Below are 23,550 nucleotides of genomic sequence, written 5' to 3' on the forward strand. Positions count from 1 at the left end.
TCCAATTCTAAAATTCTGTGATCATGGACAGCATCAGCCCACAAATTTGGAATGAACATCTTGAAATACTTATCTACCTGCAATTGAAGCAATTATGGAAAGAGATTTTCAGACTAAATGAGAAATTTATACTGAAAGAAATCAAAAGTGTTTAAATTTCCTTTTTTATTCCATCCTGGCATTTCTCGCTATTCCTTGATGTGACCTTGGCTGGCGGTGCAATTATTAGTAAAAAGCGCAGTTGTTCTTACAACATTTATAAAAGTGATTCAAATGACATATTGATAGCTTCATGTTAATATTTCAAAAACAGTTAATCAATCAAAAGGATTTTATTTGTAGAATTTCTCTGAATTCTCTCTGGATAGAGTTCATTTTCTGTTGTAATATGTCTAAAAATCAAGAGAGAAACACATTGCAAGACTGTTTCTTTATGTTTCATCATGTTAGATGAAACACATTAGTTAGATGAAACGTTAATTAGAAAGAAACTTTTTTATGGTAAAGCATTGTCATTTCTTAATTCATGCACACTTATGTATGCAGTGTGATTGTACGTGTGTGTGTGTAGAGGGGTTATGTGTAGATGCTTAATCCATGAGCACGTGTGTATGCAATATGAGTGTGTTTATGTGTGCATATATATGTATATGTGTGCTAAATCCATGAACATGTATGCCACGTGTGTGCATGTGTGTGTATGTTTGTATAGAGGGTGTTAGTTGAGTCATAAGTGTAGTCAACCAAGATATGTTAATTACAAGATACTACATTTACATGGCAGTAGCAAAAATATTTTTGACTCTTTTAATAAATCACACATTTTTGCTGCCATTCACTTCCTTGAGCATGTCACTAAATAGACGCAACACTTTAGACAATAGACTAACAAAGGCTAAAGAGAATGAGAAACATTGGCTAACATTAATGTGCTTGATGAAAAAGCTACCAAAAATTGCTCCTGCCTTATCCACATCTCTTGTTCAAAACCAGAGAGAAGGGTGCCTATAGCATAAACTTAAATTATTTATTTTTACTTCACAATAGACTTGTGAGGGAAAAAAGAAATTAAGAAATGGTGTTTTGTTGTTTTAAGTTTTGTGTAGATTCATTAAAATTTCTAAATGAGTGGGGCCTTTCGGATCACTCATAGCAGTAGACCATAAAATACCCCGGAGGAAAAAAGGCCACTTTTTGTCTTCAATGCTAACTTTTCAATAATGATGTGGATTTTTCTTGACATTTCATGGGAACAGTTGCATATCTTATTCATGAGTAAATAAGTGAAGGATTCTTGAAATAAAGGCATAAGTTTTTAAATTTTGCTTTTAAAATGCTACACATATTTATTAACTCTATGTAACTTTTTTCGTAATTAGACACAATATTCCGATATGAAAAATGCTGACATTTAAATTGCTCTCATATAAACCCAAATTCATCAAAAGAGCAACTATGGAAAATCTTTAAGTGTCATAATGGCCTGCGCAGTAAATCAGCTATGTAGAAGTTTTAATTAAAAAATAAAGGGAGTATGAGAGTGGGATTGATGGCACAATGAAATAGAACTGAGAGTGAGCTGCCTTCCAATAGCTACTCTGCCGACCTCCTTACTAAGCCGTGCAGTATACAGCCTTGTGCTGGACAATACGAGAGGTCAAGAAACCCTGATACTTACAACTAATAGGCTATTTCAAAGATAGGAAGTTTGGTGAAGTCAAAAGTACAATTTTGACTAAATACTGATTTAATGAAAGTTTACTATGGAGCGAATACTGTCTTTTGAAGGTTCAGTAATAGATAGGGCTATCTGTACATTCAGCAGAGTAGACACTTACATGAGCAGGAAGAATTGAAATAAAATATAAAGAAACAAAACATCCTAGCACAGAAAAATTTGAAACATGTTTGGCAATCGCATGAGTTCTTGAGGGATCCTGTGGAATACACACCTATGTAGTACAAATATCTATGTAAATAACTTCAGTAACTGAGTGCATTCATTATGTACTCCTTCATAACAGATTAACCCAAAATTTACTGACTTAACACATTAATATCTAACAGTCTATATAGATGAAAAACTTGAATACGACTTAATTGGATCCTGTGGTTCAGGGTCTCTCACAAGATTTCAATCAAGATGTCAGTTGAGGCGGCAGTCATTTCAAGACTCACCTGGAGGGTGGACCAGCTCACAAGCTCACTCCCGTGGTTGTTGACAAGATTCAGTTCCTCACCAGTTGTTGGATTGCCGACCTCAGTTCCTGTTCAGATGTTGTGCCCATCTGGCCTCACTTCCTTGCCATGTGGGCCACTCCACAGGGCAACTTGCAACATGGCAGTTGGCTTCATGAGAGCTGAGGAGAAGGACAGAGGGAAGAAGGACGGGAGAAAGAGAGAGAGAGAGAGAGAGAGAGAGAGAGAGAGAGAAATTCAGAGTCTTTTATAACCTAATCTCAGAGTGATATCCCATCATTTTTACCATTTACTATTCATTAGAAGTCAGTCAGTAGGTCTAGGGCAAACTCAAAGGGAGGGGAATAAAAGAAGGGAGTGAACACAGGAAGAGGAAATCCTTGGATGTCATTATGGAAGCTACATTCATATCCAACCAGAAGTAAGAAGTATAGAGAATCCTGTACAATAGAACTCACATGTATTCCTTCACTAATTTAAAAAATATTTGCATATGAACTTTGAACATTGAACTCAATCTCTATCCTAAAGTTTAAGGCCAATTACATCATTCCAATCCAAAGATATTGGATTCATCTGACTCTTCTCTTTCTCTTATTCAATCCATTGCTTCCACTTGAAAATATATTTAGAACTGATGAATTCTCACCACCTCTACTATCTACTTAGTCTCAGTTACCATTGTATCTTTTTTTTATCAGCTTCATTGATATTGGTATTAACATATCACACAATTCACTGATGTAAAGCGTAAACTTCAAAGGTTTTCAGTGTATTCACAGATTTGTGCAAAGTTCACCATGATCAACTTCAGAACATTTTTATCACCTCAGATAGAAAGCCTGTACCCATCAGTAGTCATTCTTTCTCTCTCCCAACTCCCCCAACCTTAAGAACTCACTAATTTACTTTCTAGCTCTATAGATTTGCCTATTCTGAACATTTCATATACATGCAATCATACAGTATCTTTTATGATTAGTTTTTTTTTTTTTACTTAGCATAGTGTTTTTAAGGTTCACATGTTGTGGCACAGATCAGTACTTCATTCCTTTTTATTGCTAAATAATATTCCATTGTATGTTTACATTGTATTTTATTTATCCATTCCTCAGTTAATAGACATGTTTACACTTTTTGGCTATTATTTATAATGCTCCTATGAACATTCATGTACAAGTTTTTGTGCGGACATAAGTTTTCATTTATCTTTAGTATCTACCCAGGAGTGGAATGGTTGGGTCATATGCTATCTCTGTGTTTAACATTTTGAAAAACTATTAGACTCTTTCTAAAGAGCTTGCACCATTTTACATTCCCACAGACAATGCTTGAGGATTTCAGTTACTCCAAATCCTTGCCAGTCCTGTTACTGTTTTTTTTTTTTTTTTTAATATAGCCATCCTAGTGGGTGTGAAGTGGTATCTTATTATGGCTGTGACTTGCATTTCCCCAATGGCTAATAACATTGAGCATCTTTTCTTATGATTATCAGCCATTCATATATCTTCAGTGGAGAAATGTCTATTAAGATTCTTTACCCATTTTTAATTGAATTAGTGGTCTTTTTATTATTTACTTGCAAGCATTCCTTCTACATTGCTTATACAAGTATTTTGTGAGATCTATGATTTACAGATAACCTCTCCTATTACATGGGTTGTCTTCATTTTCTGAAGTGTCATTTGAAGCATGGAAACTTTTTTTTTCCATTGTTTTCATTTTTTTTCCATTTTATTTATTTAATTTTAATTTTTGTTTTTATAGCAGTAACATTAAATTATAAGATTATATAACTTTCAGATGTGCATCATAATATATTTTAAATTCAGTGTAGATTACATCATGTTCCCCACCCAAAGACTAATTATAATCCTTCACCACATGCATGAGCCTAATCACCCTTTTTGCCCTCCTCCCTCCCCCCTTCCCCTCTGGTAACCACCAATCCAATCTCTCTTGTTATGTGTTTGCTTGTCGTTGTTTTTATCTTCTACTTATGAGTGAGATCATACAATATTTGACTTTCTTCCTCTGATTTATCTCACTTAGCATAATCCCCTCAAGGTCCATCCATGTTGTCACAAACGTCCTAATTTCATCATGTCTTATGGCTGAGTAGTATTCCGTTGTGTATATATACCACATCTTTATCCATTCATCCCTCGATGGGCACCTATGTTGTGAAGCATGGAATTTTTAATTTTGAGGAAGCGCAATTTATCATTTATTTTCTGTCTGTTGTGCTTTTGGTGTCAAACATAAAAAGGCTTTGCCTAACTCAAGGTCATAAAAATGTACTTCTGTATTCATTTGTAAGTTTTACAGTATGTACTCTTACACATAGGTCTATAATGCATTTAGAGTTAATTTTTTATGTGGCACAAGAAAGAAGCACTACTTTATGCTTTCACATGTGTATATCTGGTTGGACCAGCTATTTGTTGAAAAGACTATTCTTTCCCCCACTGAATTGTCTTCATACCTCTGCCAAAAATAAATTGACTTTAAATGTAAGGATGTGTTTTTAGACTCCCAGTTGTGTTGCATTCATCTGTATGCCTGTCCTTATGTTAGACCTCAGCATCTTGATTACTATGTCTTCATAGTAAGTTTCGATATTGGGAATTGTGAGTCCTCCAATTCTTTTCTTCTTCTTTAAAATTGTTTTGGCTATTCTGGGTCTTTTGCATTTCCATATGAATTTTAAGATCAGCTTACCAATTTCCACACAATGGCTGGCTGGGATTCTGATAGGATAGCATTGAATCCACAGATCAGTTTGGGAAATATTGCCATCGTAACAATATTAATTCTTCTGATCTATGTACACAGGTGTGTTCCCATTTGTTTAGGTCTTCCTTAACTTTTAAACAATATTTTATAATTTTCAGAGTCTATGTTTTGCACTTTTGTTGTTAAATGTGTTTCTAGATATTTTGTTCATGAGTATTTTTATCATGAGAGGTGGTTGGATTTTTCACATGCTTTTTAGGTATCTATTCAGTTGATTGTGTTTTTCCCTTTATTTTATGGATACCATATATTATACTAGTCAGTTTTTAGATGTTAAACCAACCTCACATTCTTGTAATAAATCTCACTTGGTCATGGTGTACAATGCTTTTTATATGTTGCTAAATTTAATTGCTAGTACCTTTTTGAGGATTTTGCATCTATATTCACAGAGATATTTGTTTGTAGTTTTCTTTTATTACAATATCTTTTTCTGGTTTTGGTGTAAGGATAATACTAGCCTCATAGAATTAGCTGGGAAGTGTTCTCTTCTATTTTTTTGGAAGAATCTGTGAATGATATATATTAATTCTTCTTCACATGTTTGGCAGAACTCACCGGTGAAGCCACCTGGCCCTGGCTTTTCCATATGGGAAGTCTTTAAATTATTAAGTCAATCTCTTTACTTGTAAGTCTATTCATATTTTCCGTTTCCTCTTGAATCAGTTTCAGTACTTTGTGTGTTCCTAGGAGTTTATCCATTTCATCTAATTTATCTAAGTTTTTGGTATGGAGTGTTCATAGTATTCCTCATGGCTCTTTTTATTTTGATAAAGTCAGTAATGTCTCCTTCTTAATTCCTGATTTTACCAATTGAACATCCACTAATTGCTAGCAGCATGCTCAATTATTTTTTGATAATGCCCTAAAGTACGTTATTATCACTGCACCATAGTCTGAACCAGTAAAATGTGGTCCTTTTTGCAGAAGTAGTCTTTGAGGTCAGTCTATGAGGCTTTTGCTGACCCCCACAAGCGTTCTTCTTACCTATTTCTTTCCCTGATTCTCTCTAGTAAACTTCTGTTTGGTCTACTATTAGCTTGTCATTAATATTAATTAAAATAACAACAGCCTCCTCTAAATTGCTTACCATCAAAATCTCCATTGTTTTCAAGAGTGACTTTAGGCTTGAACTTTTCTACACTTTGTCCCAAGTAAAGTCACTTCCCTTGGAGAGAATTTAGGAGCTCTCTCTATTTATGACCTACATCCCCCCTGGATAAAATCTCTGCAGTACTACCCTAGAGCTAGGGGTGGGGACAATGGCTTCTTCTCTCAAAGGGACACCCAGATTTATGAGCATGGTGCAGGGTTGTGGTGGTAGCCTCTGGTCTTAGCTCACCTCTCCTAGCTAAGAATCACCACTCTACAACTGAGCTGGAGCGAGGATAAATTATGGTTCCAGTGTTCTTGGTCTCCTGCATCTGGGATACAGCCTCTGTTCTACGGTTGGGGCTACCTAGAGGAGCAGAGCTCCAGATCTTTCATCTGCTTTTTCCTAGAATAGAGCTTCTGCGCACAGAGCTCGGGGGATGAGAAATACTGATGGCCTGTCATTCCCAGGGAGAATCATAGATTTGACTGGAAGCTAGGGAGAGAGGAACCCCTGTGTTCTTGGTGGCACCCACCTAGGGTAGGAATTTTGTTACTCTAACCCAGGGCAAGTGGGGAAGGGTGTAAGTCACGGCTCAAATGGCACACACTTTCACTGTTCTTACCAACTTTAGTAGATTTTCTGGAATACATGTTTCTTCATTTACTGTATATCCTTAGTTTATTTTTCAGAGATTTTAAATGGTTGTTTTCTTCCTTTTTTTAAAATAATTTCTACCAGTTATGGTTGTTTTGTTGGGAGAGGGTCCACAGAGCTCCTCACAGCACCATTCCAGAAGTCTGAATTCTACCATCATATCTTGACTAGTCTATAGCAATGGCCTCCTCACTGGTCTCCAGTCCCACTCTTGGCCCTCTTGAATCTTTCTCATCAAAGCAGTGCAGTGATCTGGTTAATATGTAATTCAGATCCCGTCACATTTTGTCTCAAAGCCCTCCAAACTATCCTAAAAGGGCCCTAGCATCTGAACACTTGTCTCATGTGCTGTGTGCTCCCATCTGATTTTTTCGTGGTTGGTTCTTGAAAGTCTCCACTGTGTTCCTTCCATTCAGCTCTGATGACGAGCTTTGATCTCCACTGTTGCTGTCCTTGTGTGGTGCTCCTCCTCCAGCTTTGGTGACTCTGTTCTTGACCCCAAGGTTCCCCAGCATTTCCTACAACTCACTGCTGACCTAATTCCATCCAGGCTATGGGATTCTTGAACTTGGAGGAGCATTTTCCTACGCCCCATTCCTCACACCGTATACATGTCCTTAAGAACAAATTATAAAGGCATGGGTTCAATAATATTTTCATGACATCATCTTGGGTCAAGTGAAAAGTGACCCTTGCCAGTACTGAAAAGGAGCAAAGGAGCAGGGAGAAAGTATTGCCTTTGTCTCTTCTGCCTAAAAGTAAATTACTTATGTTCTAGTCTTATCTTCCATTTCCCCTTGCCTTGCTCCCTAAGGATGGAATCACTTTTACTTTGCCTCATTTTTTATGTTCTTCAGTCTTTGTAATCCATTATCTTGATTCTTTCTCCATACCAGAGTTACCATCCTACTTATACACTTAAGCCCTGCAATAGAAATGCAGCCACACTTGCCGGTAATTTCCCCTGATACACTAGAATTTCTAGACTGGGCTTTCAAATTAAAACACACTGTGGTTTTGGAAATAATTTATTTGTTTAATCTGTTGTGTCTGTTTTTTTTGTATCAGTATCTTAAATCCTAAAGCAGGGTAGGCAGAAAGTATTTTTAAGTTTGAAACAGCATTAAATAATAAAATCAAATATTAATGGCATTTCCTTGGAAGACAGAGCAGTGAAAATTTGCTAAATGTTAGTAAATGGAATATTCGTATGATCTTGAATACATTTAATTCTACTTATTGGAAACCTATGATGGTTAAAATGGTCTTAGAAAGGGAGAAAATAATGAAATCACAGTGGGAAGATTATAGAACACCAGCTAGCAAACTTGAAGCTCATTTGTGTGAGCACTTAAACGATTTTGTTACTGAATATAGAGCATTTATTTGTAGATGGCATTTTATGAGATTAAAATTATTTCCATATATCCATGTGATCAGTAGAGATATATATTCATCATTATGTCTGTTTATTTTTGCCCTTTATGTTAAATATGCATATATTTCTCATATATTGTTCAAAAGTATGATTCACAGACACAACTTATCCATCACCATATTGCTTTTCTATGGCAGTATTGTCTATCACAATCCTTTGTACCTTCCTGTTAACACCCTTGTGCTTTTTATTCAGGACAGTCAAAATGGCACACCTAGAGATTAACCTTTAATATATGCTGTATCAACATGGATATTGTATTGCAATGAATGAGTTATCCATTTGCCACTGAAAAGATTTAGAATTTGGGTGATTTATTGTTTTACCCATTTCAGCAAGTAACTTTCTAAAACATATAATTTACTGCTTATAAATTAATAAATGTGTGCTAAGCATCATGCCACCTTTTTCACGAGGGCTAAAGATTTTCATTGTTAATGCAAATGATTTTACTGCACCGTGCTCTTGCTGTGCTCTCAGAGTCTGCTGAGATTATGTGGACTATTCGCTCCTAAACTAGGTTCTCAGAAGTTTTGAGCTCTGGCATCTACTTTTTCTAGTTTTCTGGTCTATGGTTTGTAAGACTGATAGTTTTCATTTCTGGCCATTGTCACGTTGTCTGGGTCTAGCGACTAGAATCCCATTTCACTACAATGAAGTGGTCAAGTTAGATGACCTTTGAGGTCCATGATATCTCTAAGAGTCTATGAATCTGAGTTGCCCTGAGCTTGGAAAGCAGATACGCCAGGCTTCTTAGGCTTGTTTCTAAAGCGACAGTGAAAGCTCTCAGTTTCACAAATGAGAACACTGAGGTCGTGTGTAAGTGACTTGTGCATGGTCACACAGAGAACCCATACTTCGCGGCTCCTAATCCAGTGCTCTTTCAATTGTACCATACAACACCCGAGGCAAGAGCTAATGATCTCTGGGAGAATCAGACAATGTCTCCCCAAGACAAAATGAACAAACTTGTGTGCCCTGTTTTCCTAATGGCGTTTCTTTTTAACCGTATTCCAGGTAATTAAGGCAATATATAATTGACCTCTGCATAGTTGAATAATTGTTGAAGAACGCAGACCTTTCTGTATTGAGAGAAGTAGATGTTATTGTATAAAGCTTAGAAGATTACTATGGAAAATTCAAGCATACACATAGCATGATGATCAGTATATTGGAGAATAAGGGAAAATATTTTGATTTCTCTTTCAGCTACCTATTGACGGTAGATAGGCTTTTTACACTTTTTACAAGTAGGATGATATTGTCTAATAAAAATCTTAGCTAGCTCGTGCAAGCAGTCTCTAAGGTTCTCATCAAATCCTGTTTTCACCAAACGTACAACATGAAGAATAGGAGGAACTTTTTGCCTGCAAATTAGAATTGATATTTCATTAGCTATTAATATTCATATGGCTCAGCAATGGATTTAGAGAAAAAATGGCTTTCTTGTCATGTGTTGTATCATGTAGATGAAAGAATTTCCCCTAGACAGAAAATCTCTACAATACATATTTATCTACTTTATTTTCTTATCAGAGGGCAACATCAGACACCCTCACTCCCCTAAATTCCTATTTTAGCTGCAGCACCTTCTTTCTATCAAGCAACTGTTTTATTTTTGAACATATTTAACTTGAATAAATGCCACCTACAAAATGCACTTTGGTATTGGGCAGCAATAATTGGAGGAAATTAACTATTTCTATCACTCAAAATGTATTAATATGAATCTATCAAGACTTGCATCAGTCTTTTCTGGATACTTTGTTATCATTATTTTTGGTAAGTGTAAAGCCTTGAAAGTCATTCCTTCTGCTTTATTGTTTTTACGCATTTAAATAATCTTTAAGATTAACTAGAGGAGCTCTGATTCTTTTTAAGAGCTGATACATGAAACAATTGCCGCAGAGATTTCTCCCTAGGAGATAAGCTGATAACTGCTTAAAGTGATTGTTAATATTTAATTTACTCACTTTAAAGCAAATAAATATTTCCTCTAAATATTAAGTTTTGTTTATTTTACACAGAACAATAAACTGTGTACAAAATGCAAAAGAAAAAGTCATGTCCCTCTGAAGGAAACAAAACTATTTTTATACATGTCTTTTGTGACATGAGCTTACCCTATGAATGCCATTACCTAATTGCTCAGTGTACTATTTAAGCTCATGTGTTTGGCTTCACACCTATCTTGGTTCAAATTCTGTCTTCGCCAATTACTAGATGGGTGACCTTAGCAAATGACTTAAAATTCCTGGGCTTTAATTTTCAAATGTGTAAAATGGGTGTGAAAGTAGTTCCTACTACATAGATTTTTATGAGGATTAGATAATGTGTATACACGTTTGTGTATGTATAATGCTTAGTGAAATGCGTGGGACATAAGCATTTCAAAAAGTATTTGTCACCATCGTCGTCATCATGAATCATCATCATCGTAGATATCATCATTTTCACCATATTTCTTCAAGAAGTATATGATCATTTCTTTTGAAATAAGAGGTTGGTGATGATGATCAAACCACCAAATGACTTTTTCAAAGTTACGTAATATGCAAGTTAGGAACAGATCCAAGACATTCTGATTTGTTCTACATTCCCCCATCTATCCATGGTTCAATACTGAATGTGGCCACTAATTTTTAGTGATTAAAAGAGACTAGTATCTTACCAAACAGTCCAGGAAAAAAAGAGCATGGATGATGAACTTTTTTTTTAAAGAAATAAATGGAAAAATAAAAAAGAGTTGATCCACGTATATGTGAACTCTTGAATCTTAGAAATTATTGCTTTCCAATGATGTCCAGAAGTTTTCACATACTCCTTCCTGTGTAAAAAAGTAACTTCCTCATTGCCTTTATGCAGTTTTTTTCATTCTTTTCTTTCTTTCTCCCTCTGTTCCTTCCTTCCTTTCCTTAACAAACAACTAACGAATATGTATTATCTGCTAAGCTCTTTACTTGACACCAGGGATGCGAAAATGAATGAGATGCTGCTTATTCTCAGGAATTTTATTTCAGTGTAATAAAATGGCATTTCAGGTTTTTAAGAGAAATGTACAGAGCACAGTATGGCTGTAAAGGAAACACAGGTTAGTTACAGGAGGAAGAAAAACAAAGAATCAGGACAGACAATTGAGATGATAACACTCGTGAAAAATGAGAAGATGTACACGAGGCAGAAGGCAGGAGGGGAGCATCCAAACAGAGGGAGCAATGTGAGAGAAAGCACAAGATAGTGCCCAAAATAACGTGCTCCACTCTTCCGTAGGATATATACTGCTCAGCAACAACCTACCCATGGCTCAGGACACTACTGCCTGTGGGATTTGGCCTGCAGCCTGTTTTCATATGGTTGGTGTCCTAAGAATGGGTTTTACATTTTTAAAGTTTGTAAAAATCAAACAAACTAACTAAGAAAAGTATTTGACGAGGCATTATTTTGCTCACAAAGTCTGAAATATTTACTCCATGGCTCTTTAGATAAAAAGTTTGCCAAATTTTGACCCACACACGCAATGATCCAGACAAAGGTATATCAAATTAGAGTCATAACGATGAACAGTATTTCATGATTCCTTAATTAATGTACATCTATCCATTAGTGATTATTTGTAGCCTACTGTGTTCTTAGAAATATGAAATTTATGGAATGTAAAATACATTTCTGATAATCCTTGCCCTTATGAATCTCCAAAAGGAGCATAAAATGTTTAGGAAAGAAGGAAAAAAATGATTTGGTGTCAGAGGAGGCTTTGAGATAGGAATTAGAAGATGAGACTGAGCAGCTGATAGGGGCCAGAATGTGCAGGAACTCTTTACCCTAGGTCTTAGGGCCTCAGGGATCCTAAACCCAACTGTACTGATCACCTTTGCTTAGAACGCTACCCTTTGAAACATCAGTTCTCCAGATTCTCATATCACCTCCCCATGTTTCTAATTAATGTTTTCCAGTGTACTGCTCTCCGATAACCTCCTAGATCGTTATTGGTGCGTGCCTTTTGTACATAAGATTAGGAAGTGGGCTGCTTAGTAACAGGGCATGGGAATTCTTATTTCTACATTCTCATTTCAGGATACAGGTGTCTTTAGTCCTTGATCATCACTTTTAAATGCATGCTCAATACCCACGTTCACATTCTTCCTACTGAGTGAATCCAGTTTGCTTGTGGAGCCAAAGTGTCTGGCTAAAGGGCTGATTTCTCAGCTTTTATTTCAGGTAGGGAGTCTTTAACATAGTTTCAGCCAATGAGACATAAGCATAAGTTGTGCTATGAGACTTCCAGGAAAGGAGGTTAGATACAGCAGACACTTGCCCTTCTGCCCTTTGCCTCTATTCCTTTCTCCTGCCTAGTATATGATCCTGTTGCTGGAACTAAGCATCCATCTTGAAACTGTGAAGGAAAGACCGACAAAGTCAGAGACCTCACTTCTGGCATTCCTAAACTTCTGAACCCACTGCTTATCTCCAGATTTTCTATTACTCAAGGAAAATAAGCTCTTCTTTTGTTGAATCCACTGTGTTTTGTTGTTCTCATTTTTGTTTTTCGGGTACAAAGTTTGAACTCATTTCTAACCCAATGCTTTACCATTGCATTTTTTCTTTTAAACTGTTTGGAGATTGCCTACATTCAAATTTGACCCATTGTCTAAAATTTATAGACCCTTTAAAGGAATATTTATATAGAATACCCTGAACATAATATCCCAACACTTTTTAAGAAGTGAGTGATAGTGAGATTTTATGCTTATTTATCAATCAATTATTAGATAGCAGTTTTGTGAGTGGATTCTTAGAATGGTCAATAATAGCATAATTAACTCTCACTGGAAGATTTTAATTTCATTGCTTCAACGACCAACTTGTTTTTTTAATTGTTTAATGATGGTGAAATAATCTAGAACCAAGGTTTTCAAGACTTTTTTTCATTATTTAACTCTTGCTATACTGAGTGTATTTTATTCGTATTGGATAATTCATCAAAAGCATTTGTTAACACATTTTTTTTCTTTTTCTTTCTCTTTTGCTTTTCTCAACTTGAAAAATTCTTTCAGCTTGATAGTTTCTTTTATACCTTATCTATAGCGGCTGAACATTTTCATCATTCCATGATTACCTCTTTATAGTTGACACTTCAGTTCCCTGCAGTCACTTCTGCAGTCACTTGAGCAGGATGAGAATATGAGAAATTGTTTCCAAACATGTTGACAGTGGAGAGAGTTGAAGCTGGTTAATAATATAGGAGAGTTGGAGTGCTTGAAGTGCAGTGGTCTTGACATGAGTTCTGTATTGATGATTTGATTTCCAAATATGAAGCCACTTTAATGTGATGATAAAATGGAAATATAATATTTTGGTATGATTTTACTTTGAAACATGTCAACATGTCTACAGAACATATAGTAATTTAACCATCTCTATAGGCAGATACTTAAGTGATAATTTGTTTTTTAAAAATAAAGATACCATTTATTACCATAAACTTACGTTTTGTCTGATGAAATTTAACCTACTTCACATGGTGGTGAAGGCTCTAAAAAATTGGAAACAATCACAGATATGAATGATTTTAACTCTTGGAGAAGGCACAGGATGTCAAAGAGGGCAAAATGTAATAACACCTTGTATTTTTGGGTGTGGAGGAGGGAATTGACAACCAGAGGGATGGCTCATGCCTACACCAAACATTTAAGGCATTTTTCCATAAATGCATTAAGTAGCATTAAAGGGGGAAAATGACACCAAAGGGAAACCTCAACTTGACTCAGAAATAATATAAGAAATATATTTAATTGCTCAGAGGAAGTAATAGTTTAGGCAAATCTATTTCTGCAAAGTGATGCATTTAAATCCATGATTCTAAACCATCACCTATATAATTTTGGAGGTATCCAAAAAGTTTAGAATGTGTTCAGAATTAGAAAATGAAGGGCATTCTAGCCAGCTTTAAAAAGGGAAAGCTGCCATCTTCAACTTGTCTGCTTCACACACACACACACACACACACACACTCCTAGCCATTCCACCAAAACTAGGGCTTTGTTCCATGAACATAGGCAATCAGGTAGAAGATTGAAAATATAGTTATTTAATGTTTTCTGTGTATAAATGCTTGTGGTACTAAGAATGGAGATAGATTAGATATGTTATTTACTTGAGATAAAATTGCAAATGAACATGTTGTGAAAATGGTGTGATCTGTATTAGGCAAAATTATTTTGAGTACCGTCTTTTTTCATGTTTCTACTTATAGTAACTATAGAGATGATGTGATAATGGAATGGATAATACTATTCTTATTTCCAACTTACTCAACACATTTAAGAATCTTGAATGTGATTATTTCTTCCAGGTTAAAGGTATTGTTAGAAGCTCTAAATACTTAATAGCTGGTACCGTTTCTCTTGTTACTAAACTAAATCTAAAATTAGATCTTTCCAGGCAGCAGAGGCAACAATGAAGGGAAAAGTACGGAAGTGCAGTTCTGGCATTTCCTGATATATCCTGAAATCCCATCTTTGCTGCTCCTCTTTCTTCCCAGGTTCTTGCTTTCCTCCTTATTCAGCTTAATTTAAGAACTAATTATTGTAAGCATTCCCTTGAATACACCCAGAACTCTCTTACACTTCTTGATTCATCATACTCCACTATAAAGCCTCAACCTCGTTTGACTCCAAATCTCCACCTAGTCTGTGCGTATACTCCTGAAACTGCATGTGGCTGGGACCAACAATTAACTGTTCTCACATTAAAGACCTCAAGTGGACCCTCCATGCTGCCTAGAAGTAACACCGGAAGTCCTTATTTTGTTCATAATCCTGTTCTCCTCCACCACTGTTTCATACCTTCTTCCTGCAAACTACCTCACGTCTTACCCCAGCTTCGCTCTCAACTGATGGTCTTCTTATTTCACTGAAAAAAATACCAATCAATTAGAAAAGAACTCCCACATGCTCCTGTTACTGCAACTGCTACTTCAACATGATGATCACAAAATGGAAATACAGTAAGAGGTTTGATTTTAATTTGAAACATGTGAACATGTCTACAGAAAAAATGTAAGAATTATAATAATTTTTATAGCTAATTAGTCTGGTGATCATAATTATTTAGTAAAATCTTTTTGAATATGTAAGTATGACTTATTAACATAAACTGTGTTCACAGTGCCGTAAATATAAATTGTGGACTGGCATCTTGTGAGAGGAGCACACGAGCTTGGCTCTTGAAACAATGAATAAAAGAACGAGAAATGCAAAGGCCAAATTTAGTACTTTTGCACTTAATCTCATCCCTTCCCAGCTGTTCAAGAACCTCCTTCTAGCAGTTCTCCCCTCGTTCCTAAATCATTTCCCTCTCTCCAAACATACTATTTCGCCCACCTTTAGATAATCCTGTGTTTAGGTTGCTTCTCCCTCCAGCTACAGCCCCATTTCTAGATTCTCTATTTTAGCAAAACTTCTCCAAATAGTTGTTATACTCACTCTTTCCATTTCAGCTCCTCTTATTCTCTCTTAAATCTACTCTGATGTGCTTGCCCTTCACCTCTCCACCCTTCTCTTGTCCAGTTCACCAATGGACATCCAGTGTTAAACCAATGGCCAATTCTTAGTTCTTATTCCACGTCACCTATTAGCAGCATTTGACATGTTGAACTCAAGACTCTTTTCTGAAACATTTTCTTCAGTTGGCTCCCATTTCATTGTAGATTCCTGGTATTCCTCCCATCTCACTTGCAATACTCTTTCACAGTGTATCTTCTGGATTTCTTCTCTTCTTGCTGACTTCTTAATTTTAATATACCTCAAAGATCTATTCTTAGACCTCTTCTTTTCTCTGCTTATGCACTCATTCTGTTGGTGATCTTAATGAATCTTATGACTTTAAATAAAATCTATATATTGATAACTCACCAAATTTAGATCTGCAGCTGAACTCTCTCCTCTGAATGCTAAACTTGTTTGACTTCGTACTTGATGTATCTAATTGGATGTCTAATCTCAAACACATGTCCTATCTTTCTCCTCAAAACCTGCTTAATTTTTAAGCTTCCCAGGCTCACTTGATGGAAACTCTTTCTAGTTAAGTACTTTCTCTCATGTTCTATATTCAGTCTATCCTTAAATCTTGTGGCTCCTCCTTCACAATATGTCCAGAATAAAATCACTTCTCACCAGCTACATTGTCTCCACCATGGTCCGAGCTATCATTGTCTCTCACCTAGGTTGTTTCAATAACCTACTAACTGTCTTCTGCTTTTCTCCTTACTTCCTATCAGTCAGCTTTCAACATAGCAGCCAGAAGAATTTTTTTTAATGGTAGGCTAGATCGTATCAGCTGTCTGCTCAAAACTTTCCAGTAGCTCCTGATCTTACTCAGAGTAAATACCAACACCCTTATAGTGGTAATAAGGACCTAAATGGTCTGCACCCATTCAGTGATGCTGCATCGTACAGCCCCTGTAAAAGCATAGTCAAGTGAATGGTGCCCCCTGGAGTTGTTCAGTAAATAACTTATAAGGCCGTTTGTAGCAACCCTGCCTCTTGACATCATCTCTTGTCACTCTCCGCCTTTGCTATCACTGCTCCAAAAACAATTGAATTCTTATTCTTCTTCAAAATACTTGAGGTGCTTTCAAAGCAGAACAATGTTGGTACTTTCCCCCCCTGCCTGGAATGATCTTCCCCAAGTTTTCTGTATGGCTTAATCCCTCGCAACTTCAGACCTTGACTCAAAATATTACCCTCTCCATGATTGAAACTCATATCCCTTCATTCATTCTCCTCCCTTTCTCTGCTTTATTTTTCTCCATAGCTCTTAGCACCTTCTCATATTGTATACAATTTACCTTTTCATTTTGTGTAATCTTAGTCTCACCATACCAAAGTATAAGCTCCCTGATGGCAGGGATTTCTGTCTGTTTTGTTCAGTGCTGTATCATCAGTGCCTATAATGGCTCCTAGTACATCATAGAACATAATAAATTATGTGTTAAATAAAAGAACTTAATGAACCAAAATATGTTGAACATCTTGTCAATAAAGTAAGAATTCTGACCGCCAAATTTAGCAAAGCAGGTGCCTAATCAACCACATTTTGTCTAGTGTGAATGAAGACTGACTTAGTTTTTCTGTCAGTTCCCTTTAAGCTGCAAAGTAGACCCTCAGCAGGGTCAAGAATATTAAAGGGAGGTGTCTCAATTGCCCAAAATAGCTCTACTTAGGATCGGAAAGTTCACACTGCAGAAGCAACGCCGTTGCTATTCTATTTCTTTTTCAAAAGAAAAATCCATTTGTAACACAGAGCTCTCCAGAGATTTGTTACCATTTACTAGGCTTCAGTCCAAGAAGTGTCAGGACTGACCCAGCCAATTTCCAGGGTCACACAGTCATTGCTTTTATCACTTATGAAAACAGAAGACAATTTCAGTTCCCAAAACACAGTGGAAAATCAATGATCCTAGGATCATTCTCAAAGTTGACAATATGATTCCAAGTCCTTATTAAAAGGAAAAATAGATAATGAGGTCTATTTTCTTTAGCACCAGTGTTGCTTACTAGAAGTTGTATATTTAGGAGGACAAATCAATATTTTAAAATTCAACAGGGTACTGTTTAATGCATTATCTCTTTACTACAAGTACATTCATTTATGAGATCATTATTTCATTTACTTTCCTTTTATATTCATTTATTAAACATCTATGGTAAATTTATTTAATAACTTTTTAAATTTATTATTTCCTTTAAAAAATATTTACTAAACACAACAATGTGCCAGGCGTGCTGCTAAGCACTGGGCACATAAATCCATCCTAAGTATATTATGGGCTGGTTTCGTAAGCCGTATCTCCTGGAGTGCAAACATATGGTCCTAATAATAGGGAAAATGACATCTACCTGACTTTTCTTTCTGTATCAAGACCTCCATTCCTTCTTCAGGTTTCTGTCCTGCTATTTGTGAGAGATCCAGGAATGTCGCCTGTAAGTCCATGAGCTCAATCCTCCCAACTCCCGTTTTTCTCGTTTTTTTCCTCCAGTTTCCTATGGTGTGTGAGGTCTTCTAAAAAGTGTCTACCGGTGACTGACCAGAGTGCTGCTCGTGCTCACCTGTGGTTCTTTCTACCTCTGCATGTGATGCCTACATAGGTCTTGATCCATTTACTAGGATGGGTTATCCTCAGGAAGGGGTGTTACAATACATGCTGGCACAGACGTGGTTGTGGTCATCAAAATTAATCCATTAGAGCAATGTCCTTTCAATAGGATTTGTCCCCCTTCTTTATGTTACCTACATTATATGGTTTCACTACAGTATTGACGTGTCAAATACCTGTGGTAGCTATTATTTAAATAAACTAGTGCCCTGTTTATTTTCTCTATACACTAGCCATTGACTGATCGGTACATAAGATTTAATAGTCATATATATATAACACGATAGTATCCAGCTAGACAAATAGGTGTTTGCTATATATCAATGAGTTTCCTTGGAGAAATATTGGGCTATGCTTTAGGAAGCTCTTCCTTTGTTTTCCTAGAATTCAAACCACTGACATCTCACCTGAACCCTTTAAACCTTTTATACTTATAAAAAAGGGGCAAAGACCACCTGTATTAGTCAGACTTCCCTGCTAGAAACAGAAGCCGCTTGAGGTTATTTTAAAGAGGGAAAGGTTTTATTCAACGATTTAAGTAACTCCAAATACACTGGAAGGGCTGATGGAGCAGATTCTAGGCTCTTCAGCCTCCAGGGACTGGCAGAGCCAGACAGAATTGAGTCCCTAGGGCAGCGACTGCTTCTGAAGCTACCACTGGAGCTCTGGAGTAAGCAGTTAAGTTTCCACCACTGCCTTGCAAAAGGGCACCACATACTGCTTCAGGAAAGCCTCCTGTGTTCGAGATCTTACCTGCCAGCAGTAAGAGCCAGGAGTTGCCAGACATTAGCCTCTGCCCACCTACTGCTTTCTGGACTCTCTCCTGAGTACTTCTAATTGGCTGAATCTTGTTTGCATAAAAAAGGATAGCTGCAGAGGAGTTTGCAAAAGGTATAATTTTGCTTTATAGCTTCTCCAAGTAAAAATAGAGTGGATAGGAGTTCCAGATCAGAAATATATGTTAAAATCAATTCCCTTTTGTCAGCACAGTGCTTCGGGTCATTAACTGGAGGGTCACAGTAGTAGCAACTTAGTAGAAAGGCAAAAGCAAAATCTATGAATTTAGAGGACTTGGGTACAATTCTAGCTCTGACATTTGTGAACATGAGCAAGTCATTTGCATTCTCGGAGCCTCAGTTTCCACAGTAGATAATAACATCCAGGCCATCTCACAGGGCAATTATGAGTATCACGTTAGACATGAATGTAAAAACACATCATAAATATCAGGTACTAAGCAGTTGCAAGCAGATATGATCAGTAGGAATGATCAAAGAAAAATTAAATGAGATCATGCCAGCTACTGTTAGAGGTTCAGTGCTAAATATATTTTATTTTATTCTACGTTTTGAAAACTGGTGACCCTGTTTTCATATGGTCTGCAAATTACCATATTATACCATTTCCCAATCAACTGGGAATTTAACATAACTGGAAAAATTAGATCATGTTAAACTCCTCTGTAAATGTTTGTGGTGTCGTCTCATATTGTAACACCATAGAATTCCTAGATCCTGTAAGAGATGCTGTTTTAATAAATAACAAATGCCATATTTGAATTAGTTTATTCCACTGCTAGATGTACATTTTTATAGTTTCAAATGTTTCCAATATTCACATTAGAAAGTCTTTCAAATTTTGTAATTTTTGTGATCGTGTATAAATATGATGTTTAGTTCACTTTTTAGTTGACCAAGCCTCTGTGAAATGGGTTTTACACTCTGGACAATAAAGAATGAAGGTTTCTAGCTCAGCAAGCTCTTTGATAACAGAAAAAGAGTTTCTAGGGAATTTATTTTTCATTGTGTGTTATCATTTAGGTTGAAAAAGTATAAACTCATAATTATCTAGTGTGATTTATTATTTTGATTGAGCTCTGCTTGTCAGTGTGATAAGACGACCTTATGAGCAGTATAACATCGAGCCCCTAGAAATCAATAAATATAATAAAATCCTTTTACTGCCCCTTCCTTCCTGCTCACCAAATCAATTGCTTTCTAGCTTCTGGTTTTTCATGAAAGTTCTACAATTCATTTCACTACCTGTCAAAAGTGAAATGTCTTTTTTTTTTCCTGAAGAGATACAGTTGTTTGATATTTCAATTTTCTTCACAATTTTATTTTCAATCTCTTTGTTTCTGGAACATCCACATATTTATTTCGTGTTCTAGGCCCCAAATTTGGAATAAAATATTATACAATGGTAGAAAATGAGGACTAATAAAGTGATTAGTGCAGACTGTTAAGATTCATGCACTGTTGATTTCGTTATTTTTCAAATCATAGGACAAGACGATTACAAAACCTCAGTATGAACCACTTGAAGGAATAATAAGAGCATAACAGATTCTTTTTCCCTTTCTCGTAAATCGGGAATGCTTCGCTAAGCAGCAGTCACACAAATTCTTACCAGATCGAGGGATTTGAACACACTTGACCCTAGATTTCTCTCACGAGGAAGTTCATCTGTGTGTCATACCTAATGCATCCACATCTTGGCTTCCCGATGATGCTCATCCTCAGAATGCTTTGCAGCAATTAACTGGGCAACGTGGAACTAACCAGAGAGAACTAAGGCATTTCCCAGTGCATGGCCCCCAGTCGTGAGTCAGGGAACGGTAGCAGCCTGCTCCCTCTGGTAGCTTCCAAGTAGTTCTGTGACTGGACTTTTTCAAGCTTGCCTTGTATTAAAAATATAACCTCCGTGAAGAAGTATTTTTCTTCTACACACACAAAGAAATGAATTTGCCCTAGTACCTATAGCAAAAGACTCTGGCTCATTTTATAGCATTGATTTCATATTTCAGTCTTTCCACGGAGTCATTTATTGTAATAGATGTTGGAAAACACGTAGTCTTGGTGAAAGAGAGGTGAATTTGGCTATACAATGAGGGTCATTGCCTGAAAGGAAGAATGATGGAGCTTTGCGAAATATTTAGGGCCCATCTTCTGAGCTGAGTGTGGCATATGATTTAGGCTTTGTAGATATGTGATCCATTCACTGCTTGCTTATTATGCCAGACTGATTCTTCTCCTATGCTGTGTGCCATGTAACAGAAAATATAAATGGCAATTGTCAACACTTTTGTGTTCTGTTTATTGATTCAATCAGCTTTCATATATTACTGTATATTGTCATTTAAAACCTCAATTGATGAGAATCAATCCTACAAGGAGTCTTTATAAAGCAGATAAGCATTTAAACGGAAAAGTATAAAGAAGCAGGAATTAGAAAACTGGAGATCTATATCATGTACTTTACAACATAATACCATTCTTTAGTAATTTTTTCTTATTCTTATTTTAAATTTATACCTGTTTTCCTTTAGAATTGACTGTTTAGCCTAGGCAAGCATCTGATAGTAAACTGTATGTTTCATAAAAATAAATTGATTTGCTAAGGTCCAAAACCAAGGGGAGAATCTTAATCCTTACTCTTTCCTTACCCTCTGTACCCAAAACATTATTGGATGTTGTATGGTGTTTATCCGCTGGCTTTTATTCCTACCACCAATAATGTGGTTTAGGTACCCATGTTCCCTCTAATCTCGCCATTGCAATAGCTTCCTAATGCACAGCCTTGATTCATTCCTTCCCCACTTCTAGTTCATCTTAACATGTTGTCACCAGATCCTTCTTCCTAAAACATAAAGCAGATCATGGCCCTTCATGCTCAGAGAGCTTCCATATCTATCCTGTTCAAATAGAATTAACTCATCAATTCAAAATCCCTCAGTTTATCAGTAAAGGCTCATCACTTTATGGTCCTACTTACCTTTCTGGTTGTCTTCAACATCATAGGCACACACACACACACACACACACAGAGTCCTCTTCCATCTCTCACATTTGAGTGCTTGTTCAAGTGACATTTTCTTTTCTATATCTATCTGAGGAAAGGCCATGTTCTCTGCCTATCTTCCTCCAAAACTTTCTATATTCAAAGTTCAGAATTAATCTCACCCACACACCACATTCCCAAAGTATTTACTATGTCTGTCCTACCACCAGAGCTCCTTAAGTTTACAAGCTACCAAAAGACAAAAACTCCATCCTATTAGTTTTTATATTGCTCATAGCTAGCATAGAACTCAGTGTGTCCTAAATGGATGTTTGTGGAAACAATTTTAATAGAATTCAGTTGACCACACTTCACATGATGCTGTTCTGACTTCCTTTTAGGAACATGGGATACCCATCAACATGGGCTACGCAGTGGCGCCACATCACTCAGGGGTCTACCCGGTTCATATTCAGCTGTATGCAGCTTGGAAGAAGGTCTGGGGTATTCAGGTCACCAGCACTGAAGAGTATCCACATTTGAAACCTGCACGGTACCGAAAGGGCTTCATTCACAATGGCATCATGGTGAGCACATACTGCTGTGTGTATTGAAGGCTCTTAATATCTACATGTGGAATGAAGACAAAATGTAACTTCAAACCACTTTTACATGAGTATCATAAATTCCTAACATCCCATAGTTGTGAGTGGTCACAAATTAATACATTGTTTGGCTATAAGCTTGCTTCTTAAGCTGTGGGGTGGTTTTAGCAAATCCAAGACGAGCTCAAAATATTGGGAATGAGATTCATATAGATCATCCACTGAAGTTTCCAAACTGAAATTTTGTCTGGGGATTCTATACTACTGAAGACTTTCTCTGTGTCTATTTGTTTGGGTGGCTTTGAGAGTTTTCCAGGCAAAGTGTACTGTTTTTCCCCCTTTTCCTCAGGTCCTCCCTCGACAGACCTGTGGATTGTTCACCCACACTATTTTCTACAAAGAGTATCCAGGAGGACCCCAAGAATTGGATAAAAGTATCAGAGGAGGTGAACTTTTCCTCACAATCCTTCTAAACCCAGTATGTATCTTATTTATGCTTTTTACAGTAATAGCAGAATTTTCAAATATGTGTTTCATTTTGTTTCTGTTGTTAATCTTTTCACAAGACTAGTTGGTAAATACCAGTCCTACTGGGGAGAAATTAGATTACGTCTTCAAATTATTAAATTCCTTTGTGATCTTCAATCAAGAAAAACAGATTTGTTAAGAAGCATGTGTTGAATATAACAATTAAATGTAATGTAAGTTCTCAACGTTGACTTCTATTCTCGAATTGTAGTAAAGACATATTAATGTGCAGCTCTCTAGCTAAAAACTGACATTCACAATATCATCCATGATGCGTACTTTGTCCGTGAGTTGAGTT

At 36.5% G+C, this 23,550-nt stretch overlaps 1 protein-coding gene across 2 annotated transcripts in view; it reads left to right on the plus strand.

The window, feature by feature from the left end:
* NDST4 (N-deacetylase and N-sulfotransferase 4) overlaps positions 1–23,550 on the plus strand; it is a 388,880-nt gene that overhangs the window by 271,783 nt on the left and 93,547 nt on the right. For both annotated transcript variants that reach the window (XM_070259711.1, XM_005607874.4), the window contains 2 exons: positions 22,521–22,706; positions 23,074–23,202. In XM_070259711.1, the coding sequence (XP_070115812.1) occupies positions 22,521–22,706; positions 23,074–23,202 (315 nt within the window). The remainder of the gene's footprint in view (positions 1–22,520; positions 22,707–23,073; positions 23,203–23,550) is intronic.

The sequence above is a fragment of the Equus caballus genome, chromosome 2 (genome assembly GCF_041296265.1).
Source record: "Equus caballus isolate H_3958 breed thoroughbred chromosome 2, TB-T2T, whole genome shotgun sequence".
NCBI lineage: Eukaryota > Metazoa > Chordata > Mammalia > Perissodactyla > Equidae > Equus > Equus caballus.